At 42.9% G+C, this 12,942-nt stretch overlaps 1 protein-coding gene across 8 annotated transcripts in view; it reads left to right on the top strand.

Moving 5' to 3' along the window:
* The window catches only part of gphnb (gephyrin b), a 69,309-nt gene that overhangs the window by 16,020 nt on the left and 40,347 nt on the right, over positions 1-12,942 (top strand). For all 8 annotated transcript variants that reach the window (XM_088403130.1, XM_088403129.1, XM_088403128.1 and 5 more), the window contains exon 2: positions 8,305-8,383. In XM_088403130.1, coding sequence (XP_088259256.1) covers positions 8,305-8,383 — 79 coding nt within the window. The remainder of the gene's footprint in view (positions 1-8,304; positions 8,384-12,942) is intronic.

Genomic DNA, 12,942 nt, shown 5'->3' with positions numbered 1-12,942 from the left:
ATTTTGTTTAGGTCTATATGCATAAACAGCTGTCGGAGGTAGCACACAGCACCGACTTGCCACGGGCCATCAAAATGTAATACAAGGTACACAAAAGGATGCGATACCTCATACGCAGTAGCCACAGGAACACGTCACACGCTACATGCACACACGCATACCCTTGCCCGACTTTGCTATAATACCATTCCAAGCCACCGGCACATTCATCATGCCGCTAGTCATTACCAGCAACCCTCATTAAACACAGAACCGGTGATTTATGATTAATATTTGCGGGGGGCTGGCCTTTCATCAAACCCCTTCAATCCATTGATTCCATTGATCGAGAAAAACAAAACACATATGAGCAGATAATAGTCAGTGCGGGGGGGGGTTGTGTGTGTAAGCTTCGGGAGCCGGAGGGCAACTCTGATCATGCTATGGGAATTTCAATCAGGAAGTGGGCCAGCAAAGAAAGAAGTTTAGGGCGTCGTATTCAAGGTCTCCGCATTCCCTTGCGCTGTAAATTGTCTCCGGAGCTTTGCGCCCGGCTTCATTAGTAAGTGTCTTTTCAATATTTATGGCCTTATTAATAAAACATCAATACAAGGGGCCTTTGTGAAGAACTGCAGGGTGCTGAAGTCTCAAAGTTAGCTTGTTGGCCCGTTAAAGACGGATGCTCAGGTGAGCAATGTGCACGACACGGCGCTAAAAGGATTGTGCTAGGTCACACAAAGGACGTTTTGATGGAGGAGGCTCAATTCAAATCCTGGACAGGATGACTCATTTGTGAGTGATTGCTGCTTAATTGGGTTTTTCAATGAATTTAGTGATGTTGGAGTGGAGATGGCTTTCTGAGCCAGGGTGGCAAGGAAATGTGGTTAAACCTCGCTCATGTTTTATTCAAGGCAGCCCAGTAGAGAGGCCTGGCAGGAGCATCCTCAGGAACCTCAGGGTCAGAATACACTTTTGTTTTCTCGGGCTTCTCTGCACCACGCACTCAAAAAAAAATTGAATGTTGCTGAAAATAAAGATGCAATATATTCCCACCAGCAACTATTCATAACAAATTTAATTAGGTTACTTGTCATTCTGGTGAACGATGGTTGTGTTATTGCTTTAACTAATGCCGTCCCGATTTTCAAATAAATTATGAAACGTTTCCTTGTATGTCCTTACGTGGGATTGTCATTTAGTGCCGTGAATGAGTACTTCTTTGAAGATGAGTAGATCCAGTCAACTCCTGAATGCGAGTCAGTACGGTACTCTTTGTTTTGCTTTTGTTTGAGTTTTTGATCGTTGAAAGTAATCACTGTGGTTCCTGCAAAACATGTTTGTAAAACTGAAAATAATTTGGCACGACGCACCACATTGGAAACGCTTAACCAGAAGTGCTGACTACATTTCCCGTGATTCTTAGACAAGGAAGCAGGAAGTAGGCTCAAAACTGGGACTGTCCTGGTTAAAATGGAATGTCTGGTCAGCCTAGGCTAATTATAATTAACTGGCCGTTGGGCCATTTGCTGAATTCAGGTCTGGCCTTATGTTTACCGCCAGAGTTTGATTGCGGGAGCCACTTCAGTTGACATAGCTAATCAATCAGGTGGTCAGTCGTTGATCTAAAACGGTGGTTTTCTCAAGGGAATTTTAAATGTGTTGTTCTGACATATGAATGTCAATGGTGGACATGGTGAGGGAGGGACATGCCCCTCCTCCTTCATCTTCTTTACTATCGCCCTGCCTTCCATTCTCATCTGCTTGCGCTCGCCTCCTATACGTTTTTATTAGTTTCCTGCTCTACATTTTCTCTCCCCTTGCTACCTCTTGGCAATTTTTACCACTACTCTCTCCCCCTCCTCTCGCCATCCAGTACGAATTGGTCTCCTCTAAAGCATGTCAGGGTTCTCTTCCGCAGCATCCCAGCAGCCCCTCTGCCCACTCGCACTCCTCACCCTGGGACGGAGCTGCTTCTCTCTATGGGCGTGCTTGCCTGGGACTCAGCTGTGAAGAACAGAGCTGTCTGTTCTTCTTTGTCTTCCTGTCTCTGCACATGTGGTGCGTGTGCGCGTGAGCTGGGCTCGCTGGTGTGTCGAAGGTGCAGTGTAGATGCCAGATTTAAGCCTGTAGGAGCTTTGCACTTGGGATCATTTTCAGGCCGTTGCCGAATCCAAATGAATGGACTCGTTCGGCGATAGAAGAGCGTCCCAAAGATTGAACACAACATGGCTCGCGCTCCGTTTTTCAATCCAGCTCACCCAGCATTTCCTTGAGGTCATTAGAATCGTTACTGCATTAGTTTAGTTACTGTGCGATTTGTTTGCTATTGTTTATTTATGAGAAGGAATGTGATTTTTGCTGGAAATTGGTCATAGTTTTTAGACATATAGGGACTAAAGTTGTTAATAATGACAGCCAGCAGCACTTTGGTTTGTATGCTACTGCTAACTAGCCAGCACAGCCAAGGTGAGGTTGAATCAAAATCAAATGCGGCCCTTCAGCAAAAGGCCGCTGTGCATTTTCATGAATAGCTTAAGTAATAGCATGTAGAGTGTGGAATTCATTCATGTGTTGCGTTCTTCCATTCTGTTCCTGCAATGGCTGACCCACAGCAATAAGTCAGGTGAAGTGTCGCTCTCCTCGCGTTACGTAACCCACCCCCCCAGTCCCCAAATTAGATCCAACTTCAAATAAATGAAAAGCAAGCCGCCGGTTGGCTGCTTCCCCCCGTAGATATAAATAGCATTCTCACATCTTATCTCGAAACCGTCTTGCGGAGAGGAGAGGCTTTGAAACGCGGCCCGACGATTAGGATCCCATTGTTCCGCTCCACACCCCCTCCTTTCCCGCAGCTGCTTACAGTAAACCCCACGTACACACGCGTGCGTGCCTGGATGCAACGTCTGAGCGTGTACGCGTCCGTACACGTGCGTAGCGGCCGCGATAGCGTGCGCGTGTGTGAGATGTAGCGGGTTTGCGAGAAATTGGTGTGTGAGTTGCCGCCGGGTGTGTCGCTGTTGACGGGTGTCGTGCTTGTGCCGCTTACCCCCGCTGATCCTCTCAGAATTAACAAGGTTGCAAAGATACATCGGGTTTATATTAGATTAGTTTATCTGCCGCTGCTGTATTTTACTCGGGACCGCGAAGCCTTTATTAATTTGGTAACGCGACCTGCCTCGGAATGCAGATGCTCTCATCTCCTGGTGTGGAGGAGGGCGGCGGTTTAGCCCTCCAGTTAGATGTCTACCCCACCCCATTACAATCGGGAGGCGGGTCCATACCTCCATTTATCATGACATCATTTAATCCAAGGCCCAGGGCCCAGTGTTTCTATTCAGCGCAGAACAAGCCCGTAGAAAAGCAGACAAGTGATCTCACTCCGGCTGAGGCTTATTGGCGTGAAGAGGTGTCGTCCCTCCTACCGGCAGATGTCATCTCGATCTGATGTCTGACCTCCATTGTGGCTTCTCCAGGCTGGAGGGCCATTGGCGCCGCTGTTAGTAGGCGAAGAACAGCAAACAATAGAAGTGGGCTACCCGCACCAAGGCTGCCAACGCTTTCTTCTGATTGCGTTGCCAGTTTACGCAGAATAGCGTATTTCCCCAAATAGTGGCCCCAACTTCAATAGAAGCAATGTGTTAAATCAACGCCACCCTCCAAATTCTGTGCATGAGCCTTGTTTTTCAGGTGCCAAAAAAAGCAAGCTTGTAAATATTGTTACCCTAGACTGCGGAATACAAGCTGATTGCTCGACTTATTCCCGCATAACTCAAAATCACACCAATTTTCTCCACATGTCTGTTTGAATAACACTAATTTGAATGTGAAATAAGTAATATGTCATTTACAAGGCTTAAAATGATTATATATAGCTTTAATTCGATATAGTATTTTAGCGGGTTTGCACTTTCAAAAGCGCCGTCTTATTGCGCCTTTGTCGTCAACAATGAGGCCGTGTGAATCATTTTTCCGGAGGAAAAGGACAAGACGGCTTGATTTGTCCGTTCAAGGCAAAAATGCCAAAGCAGTGGCACACATGGAATTCGGCAGGTGGGGCTCTGATCTCGCTCTGATCTCACCACGGTCGTCACTTGGGTAAAGAAGCCTCGAGTAAAAGTATTTCTGGAGACCTCAGTATCAAACAAATCGGACAGGTCAAAACATGACTACTCGTGGAAGAGTAACGTGCAAATAACGAGCAGAAAGGAGAGGACGTCTGGGGGGTTTTAAATGGGAGGAGCTACCCAAGTTGAATTAAAAAAAAAAAAGCGGTCGACTTTTGCACGAGGTTGACTTGCGCACGGAGAAATCAGGTATTTTTTTTTCCTTCCATTGTGCTTCAGTACATTACATTTAACCTTGAATAACATTCTTGTTCAATGTGAAACTTTTCCCTTGACTTTGAGCACGTCAGGAGATGCAATATTAAAAAAGCAGCTACAAATGATTGTATGCAACAGTTATGTGTTTATTCCCCAATTGTTATATGTCACCATCATACATAGCAAGCTTCCATTTGCATCAATGCAGTGATGATAGACAACCACTAAAATGCACAAAAGATGTTAATGGCATTTGTCTTATGCTTTACTTACACTGTACATACTGTATGTGTGCGTGTGTGTGCGTGTGTTTGCCTACTTTGAGGGGAAACCCCATTAGTATATGTTCTCGGGGAGATAATGAGCGCTGACTGCTTTATGTCCCGGAAATGATGGAGTAGGGAAGACGTAGTTTATGAATGCTGCCAGATTGACAGCACATGGTCTGTATAACTTAGAAAAGAATAATGGATGGTTAGAAACAGAGCAGTGTCTTTCATTTACATGATAAATTTGATGTAAACATGACAGCGGTATTATGGAATCTACTTGATGATGATGGGGAAAAAAAAACACCTCACAACAGTTGGGTCCAAAATAACCCAAATTGTACTGGGAAATATTTTGAAGTGGTTCTTTGGTTTTTGTTGTATTAAATGTTGGGTTATTTTTGAGCCAACTATTTTTGCAGTGTCGTGAGATAAGATATATCTTGGAAGTGGTTTATTGTTACTTGCTGAAAAAAAATCTTGGTTACAAAAAATTGATTCAAAGGCAGTTGGGTCAGAAATTACCCAAATTATTTCTAAAATGGGCCGATGCTTCTTTTTGGGTTAAGTGACCTAAGTCCACATTTCGCGCGAGCAATCCTGTCCTGCATCACACTTCTGACGATCGGGGCTCCTGCTTTCTCCTCCCACTGCCGTTGCCTGGGGACATCCAGGCTGTTGCAATCACATACACACTCAGTCACAGGTGATGCTTAGACATCACCTATCAATTGGCTAATAAATACCTCCAGTTTGGATCTTGTTGTGCACAAAATGTGAGTACAGTGTATATTAAGCACCAATAGCCAACGTATAATGTTTTGTTGGTTTAAAAACAGTTTATGCACGTCACATGAGACCTTGGCATGGTTTCTGCAGGTATCAGCAAATCTAATTCGACATTTTTTAAACATTGTTTTATTTTTTCAAATTGAAAGCAAATTAATTGGAGTAAGAAGCAGTTAGCAACATATCGCTAAATTGTGTTTTAGCGACTCTTTTGGAAGACATTGTATTTTGTCGAGTTTTATACTGCTGCACTTTGTTGTTAGTGGTACACTTTTTAAGCCAGAAATAAGAATCGTTCTACGCTATGTCTTCTGGAGTTGCTGAGTAAAATACACATGGAGAAAACTCTTGACAAATGTAGTTTCATAGTTGAGTAACTCAGACACAAAGAGGTTGAGAACCACTGCAATAAATGACATCTAAAGCATTAATACGTCTCAACTTTTCTATATTGTTTTGTAATCATAATGTGGAAATATTTTATCTTATTGTTATGCATGAGCCAGAACAATTGAAATAAGTTGCAGTCGTTGTTGTTTGCCACGTTCTTGTCTTCCCTTTGCTGGCTGTGCCCAAGTAGTTGTGCAGCCATGCAGAGTTGTCCTTTTTGCATCCAGAACAGGAAATAGCGCTCTCTAGAGGGGGTGATGGGTCACTGTCACTAATAATAATGTACATTTCTATAAAAATGCCAAAAATTCATTTCAGAACTGCTGTATTGATTCATTCGCCGCCACTGCTAGTTATTGCAAGTCAAAAATCAGTTCGAAATGGCTCTTTGACGTCTATGGCAGTGAATGAGTTAATATCGGACACACTTTTGGGATGCACTTAATACCTGTGGAGCGAAATGTACGTGAAGAAAATGGGTTGAGCAATCAAAGTGAGAGGGCAACAAAGTCTCCTTCCCCCAAATTGATCTGCCTCCCGCGTTCAAACTCCCTCCATATTCTTCATCTCTTTTTGCAGTCATATTAATATTCCTTTGAAGTCTGTTTCAACTAGGGACTCCCTCCCCATGCTTCCACGTTTGCCCCCCCCCCCCCCCCCCCCCTCCTATTTTTGTCCAATTGTTTTCACAAGAAGACATCAGCTTTATGCGGCTTCTACAAAGAAGAAGAGAGGATAGTTTGTGGGAGAGCGGGGGGGGAACTTCCATACCTTCAGCCAAGGGTTCCCCACGTGGAGTGGGGGTTGGCACACATGCCGTTAACAGGACACGTTGATTGGTTCGGAATGGTTTCTGCCTCTTGTAGAAAAAAGGAATGGCTATTTTTAGATCAAGGGGTAGTTGCGAGAGAAAGGGCTATGTGTGTGTATGTGCACGCGTGAGAAATACTGCAGTCATGTATGAAGTTCCCCTTCACACACACACACACATGACGCCCCCCTTTTTCTTCTCCTTTTTCACCTCTTTTGTTCTTCCTCCGCAGTCTCGCTCTATCCGCGTGCCCTTCTTTCCGAGCTGGCCCAGTGTGCAAATGTCAGCACTCTCCCGTTTATTTGCCAGCGCCCAGAGCAACGTCCTGCACACTCTGGTTACCTCCACATGGCTGCTCGCCGCCCCCGCCCCTGCCCCCAACCCCAACTACCTAAAAACGTCTCCCTTCATTTGATTTTTCATAACTTGTATCGCTTCCCGCCCACCTTTTTCCTCACTCGCCACCGTCCCTCCTTCTCATCCCCTCTGCGTGATTTCCAGCTTTTACACCATTCTTGCTTCACCTGTCCCCCCCACCACCACCACCACACACACACCCGCCCCGCCGCCTTTTCACGGATCATAGCACTCTATTGGAGCCTCGTCTACAATTTTTCCACTGCTAGACCAACACACCCCCTTTTACTGTGCATCATTTCGCATCTATTTTTGGCATATGTGCACATTTCCCAGCGCACCTTGTTGCGCCACTTCATGCCCCCAAACCCCCCACCCTCTGTCATTTCGCCTCTTGGTCTTCTTTTGTCGCCACGGTCGTCTCTCTCACTGCCGCACGTGATGACTCAGGTGGCTCACACCTGCTCACGATGATGGGACCACACAATGTTAGTATCATCAGAAATTAAAAAGGGAGGAGGGGCGGAGAGATTATATTAAATTTGATGCAGTAGAGACAGACAGAAGAGCAAAAAAAAAGTCATACTTTATTTTCTATAAAAGCCAACGTGACAGTGGCCCATGATGATGCTCACGGTCCAATTTTCCGACTCAATAACCGGCGTGAATTCAGGTATTTTTACCCCAAAGAAAACTCCAATACCCAGGTGATAAAAATCACACCATCTTGATGGCTACCTTGATTTACCAACGTTAAATTGGAGGTGCAACAGTTAATCAAGAACCGATCGATTGCCAAATTTGTTTATAGATGTTTTTGGTCATTTGTTAATCATTTAATTTAGACTTTACATATCAGGATTTTTGGAGCCAATCAGGAAGTTTAAAAACAATCAACTATCCGATAACATGACGGGTCTATTTCAATAACTTGTTTAATTATTGCATGTACTCGTATACTGTTAATAGAGTATCAACAAAAACGTGTATGTATAAAATCAAGTATTTTTGCCATGGATTAATAATCTTTGCCATGCCCAAAATTGACAGAAATGGAAGGTGCACACATCAAGGATCTCAAGGATGTTCAAAAACTGGTCATACAAAAATATTTAGTCGGGTAAAACAAACACAACTTGAAAAAGACATCATGTATGCAACAACCTAAAGTAAATACATTATTATATTGAAATTAAATTACTGAAGCTCCAGTATTCATCACACTAGTGCTAATAATAGGTGCAATGTGGCCCCCTCAGAATTTTATATATATATATATATATATATATATATATATATATATATATATATACCTGCCCGTTAGACATTTTGCTTGCTTGGTAGCATCTCGCATATTTGTTTAATGTTCCTCTTTCCGTCCACGCAGTGAGCGACAGCTGTTACCGAAACCTGGCAGAGGACCGCAGCGGCGTCAACCTCAAAGACCTGGTCCACGATCCATCCTTGTGAGTATTAGTCTCATTGATGACTCATTGATATGGCAGAAAAAGGACATCAATCACACACCTTTGAATCCCCCATCTTAAATGAAAACATATCTGTGTTTGTACACATTTGATGGAGGGAGCCTTTCTATGAAGAAGGTAACAAAAGGACTAAAAATATCTCTTGAACGCAACGTGTCGGGGCTCAGTGTCGCCCTGTGGAGGGAAATTCCCAGCATGCACAGCAACAACAAAAGCGCCGCAGCGCTCCTCTGTCTCAGTGTGACTGCAGGAGTCGTTAATTTCACAAAGAGGAGGTGAAATCTGCAATTGTTTTTTATGAATAAGGATGTAGCGCATGAAAAGGAGCGTGACTGACGCTATAAAAAAAAAAAAAAAAAAAAAATCATCTACACAATTTAATGGTTTGTCCCAAGTGGAAAAGGATCCAAAGAACCCGATACATGCGCTTGTGGTTTAACTGTCTCAAATATAGATATAGCTCTTTTATAAATGTTCTTCTTGAATTCAGACACCACACGTTGGCCTTTTTGCTACTAAGAGCGCTGCAACATTCCCCTCCTGTCGCCCGGGTCATTTTCATTACGTCCATTGATTTAGTGGAGCGAGGGTGTCAGCATCAATGTGGTGTCATTGCCCTCCTGCTTGAGGGACCCTGAAGTGCTCCCTCCTTGTCATGTCTTTGGCTGCTCATGTCGCATGTGATGTTTGTGCGTGACGCAGAGTGCGCCACGTTGCGTTTGTCATGCTAGACCGAGCCCCCCAGATTGCGATCGGGAACTCATGACTCACCGATTATGTACGTGGATTCGGAAACGATAATGTTATTAAAGAAAGACCGCTTTATGTTGGATCGCATGCAGAACGATGAATACGGAGCCTGCAAATTCATTGCGTGATGAATTTCCCTTTGAATGATTATGATCGGCGATAGCAGTGAAATGAAATCATCAACAGATGGTAGAAGAAAAAACATATTTTTCTTCGCCCTTTTTAGTCTCATGCAACTTAACAAATTGTAACCTCTTTTGTTTAATCGTGCAATATTTCTAGAAAGGAAATTTGCCACATTTCTTGAGAAAGAGTCCAGCAGCAAATGCAATGAAAAGAACAGAGGCTCCAAAATTCAACCCTGTGGAACACCACGTTCCAGAAGGGTGGAGCGGAGCAACCGAGGCTACCCCAAAAGGTTCTCTTTGCTAAATCTCACATATTTATTAGACTCTGGCTTGCCCCTGAGTAATGAGAGATTTTGACATTTTCCACCCTGCCTTGGGAATGTTTTCATAGTGTGGTCAATATAAACATAAAAACAGAAGTGTTAATCAAAGTAGAATGATCTTTGTGATTTACACGATCAAAACACAGTTCATGACCAATCTGTGTATTTTAATAGTCAGCCATGTACAGCCGTTGAATTGATGCTTTGAGTGCCTGGAAAACACAGCAGTACAGATTTAAGACAAACCCGGCAAAGGGGTTGAGGGGAGAGTTAAGTTGCAGCCATCTGTTACCCAAGATCCAGGATTTATCAGCACACGCACACAAACACACATTTGGGCTGGCTGAGATTTTGCAGGTCAAGGATTCTACCGTTTGATAAATGTCAGTGAGTGCTTTCTGCTGTTTGGGCATGGAGAAGGGGGCGTACAGCACTTTTAGCTCCATAGGTGTCCCTTGCAGCACCGGATAGCACGTATCCCACTAAAACACGCTAACCCTAAACCCGCTTGATGACCACAGTTCAGCCAAAATTGGGCGTCCAAAGAAACTATTAAAATGTCCTGCGGGAATAGACACATGCAAAATACAGTTTTCCCTATTTGGCATTCAAGGACATCCAGAGGTGTTCATAGCAACAAATGAGGAGGATGAGCACAAGTCCTACTTTTTGTGTTTGTGTTAATTTTTTTTCTGATTTTGCCCGTGCCGGTGTGAGTCTGTGTTAATGGAGACTTTTGACTCATAAATTTGAAATAAAAAAAAAAATACAGGATGTACATAAGACTCAAATTTTGCACGAGTATAAAATGTCCTACAGCATTCGAACGTTCCATACGTCGCCCTCACTTTAATAGCCAAAGACGACTTGGATGTGACAAGCAAATCAGAATGCAACCAGTGCAATGCAACCAAAACTTCAAAACAAAAGCTTAATAAGGCGTATAAGAAATAGTAGCATGCTAATGGCATGTTATGGTATGTTGCTCTGGCGCTTGACATGACTCCTGCTAATCTTCCTTCTCATCCACCAGCAGCGGATGTACGACGTCAATTGAACATGCATCAAGCAGCACATGAGCCATGAGCGGCTTCGATCATCTCAGATTAAGTGGAACCAAATCTGCCACTCTTGAACACAAATGAGCTGTCGTTCAAAAACAATTTGGGACCATTGATTCTCACTTTAGGTTTAGATGTCCCCTATGTAATATGAACAACGATTACTAGATCTACGAATGTATGGTTGGATGGAACACATTTATTTGCACCTTGTTTTAATTTGTGGTGGGTTTTCAAAACAATGGTCTAAATATTGCATATACTCACTTTAAAATCGCATTCCAGGTATACTGGAAGCCAATGCAGGTTCGCTAGTATCGGGGTAATGAGATCGAACTTTCAGTTATATTTTGTACTGACTGCAGGCTTTTGATGCAAGGCATGATGAGGCATGGGAATTCCAGAAAACAAAATTTCAAGTAGTCAAAAAACGCATGAATTAGGGCTACACGATTATGGCCAAAATAATAATCACAATTATTTTGGTCAATATTGAAATCATGACTCTTCATCATGTTTGGTCAAACATGCCTATTCATTACCCTTTTTTAAAACAAGCAGTATATAAACAAGGCTCCAAGGCTTGATACTTACAAATAATAAACCAAAATAAAGTAATTATGGCAAGAAATATGGCACACAGAGCAACACAGCTAATTTACTTGCTGTGTGCAAGCCAGTGAAAAAAATAAGCCTACTCAGAACCAAGCACATTATTTACTTTTAAACAAAATTGAATCAATTAGCAGTCAAAATGTCATCTTCGGTCAATTCAAACCAAATGTATTCAATTTTTTTGCCAATTGGATATTTCTAAATTGGTCTCAATTCATAGCACTGTATATTAGGAATCAGGTGAGAAACCCAATGCCATTTCACACAGGTAAATAATATATTAGGGTGAGAAAAACAGAGGCTTTTGTCATGCAAACATGTGCAAAACATTGCCCCCTAGAGGTAGAATGACTGGTGAATTTGACTTGTAATAAAATAAAATGCTTGACTTTAATGTCGCAGAGGAGGCGCTTAATTAATGGATTGTGATTGCGATTAAAATTCGATTAATTGTGCAGACAGAAATTTTGACGTCCTACTTCAAGAAATTCACTTATCGCCGTGATTTTCTGGTCCCCATTAACCACGGGAAACCAGGGAACATTGTATCTGGAACTTGAACCAAAACCTTTTTTTTGTTTGTTTTTTATGTACATATACATAGGTTCTATAGATAAATAATAAAATGGAGGCAGCGTTCTATAGGATATTTCCTAGCTTCTTGTGGAGTGGAATCGTGGGAATGGAACCCCTCGCCGTGCACTCAGAGTTGGTAAGGGATTTAAAGTGGTAGGCTTGTCAGTGCCCCCCCCCCCATTGGAGAGGTGACCCCTTGAGAGCTCCCCTACATATGGATGGGCCGTAATGGGCTTCATGCCACTATGAAGAGCCTCGTGTGTGTGTGTGTTCCCCCACAATGCACCGTCTTGCAAGCAAAGGGATGAGAAAGGCAACGTGAGTGCCCTACGCAGAGAGCTTGTTTATTATTAATAAAATCACCCTGGCAGATGGGTTTCATCTTAAAAGTGTCCCACTACCACAGTGATTTGCGGTGCGCACACATTCTCGGTAAGCGTACCCCTGACGGTGTATCTCTCGGTGCTCTCACTCCTTTCACTCTGTCTCATCCCGCCTTTATCCTCTTACACTGCTCCTCTTTTATTCATAGAAAATGTCCAACGTTCAGGCTTTCAGGCCCAGACTACTACCATGCTAGTACCTCTGACACACACCTCCCATTCAAATCTCAAGCTATCTTGCCTTTGCCTACCCCTCCTTTATGAGGATTTTTTTTTTTTTTGCCTTTCTGGGCAGACCTTCGGCTAAAAGGCTTCACCTGCCCTTCTACATGAGCTTTAGTCCATGTCTTATTCTTACGGGTGAATTTCAGCGGAGGGGGATTTATATAGCTGACATGCGATGGTGGCTTCGGCTCCAAGTTGGTCCAAAAGGTTGCAGATACTCTTGAACTAGTTGGGGGGGGAATATCTATCTATCTATCTATCTATCTATCTATCTATCTATCTATCTATCTATCTATCTATCTATCTATCTATCTATCTATCTATCTATCTATCTATCTATCTATCTATCTATCTATCTATCTATCTATCTATCTATCTATCTATCTATCTATCTATCTATCTATCTATCTATCTATCTATCTATCTATCTATCTATCTATCTATCTATCTATCTATCTATCTATCTATCTATCTATC

The sequence above is a fragment of the Hippichthys cyanospilos genome, chromosome 20, assembly GCF_059441005.1.
Source record: "Hippichthys cyanospilos isolate Australia breed blue-spotted pipefish chromosome 20, RoL_Hcya_1.0, whole genome shotgun sequence".
NCBI classification, from domain to species: Eukaryota; Metazoa; Chordata; class Actinopteri; order Syngnathiformes; family Syngnathidae; genus Hippichthys; species Hippichthys cyanospilos.
The sequence above is the reverse complement of the archived record's forward strand: the minus strand, read 5'-3'. Positions and strand labels throughout refer to the sequence as shown.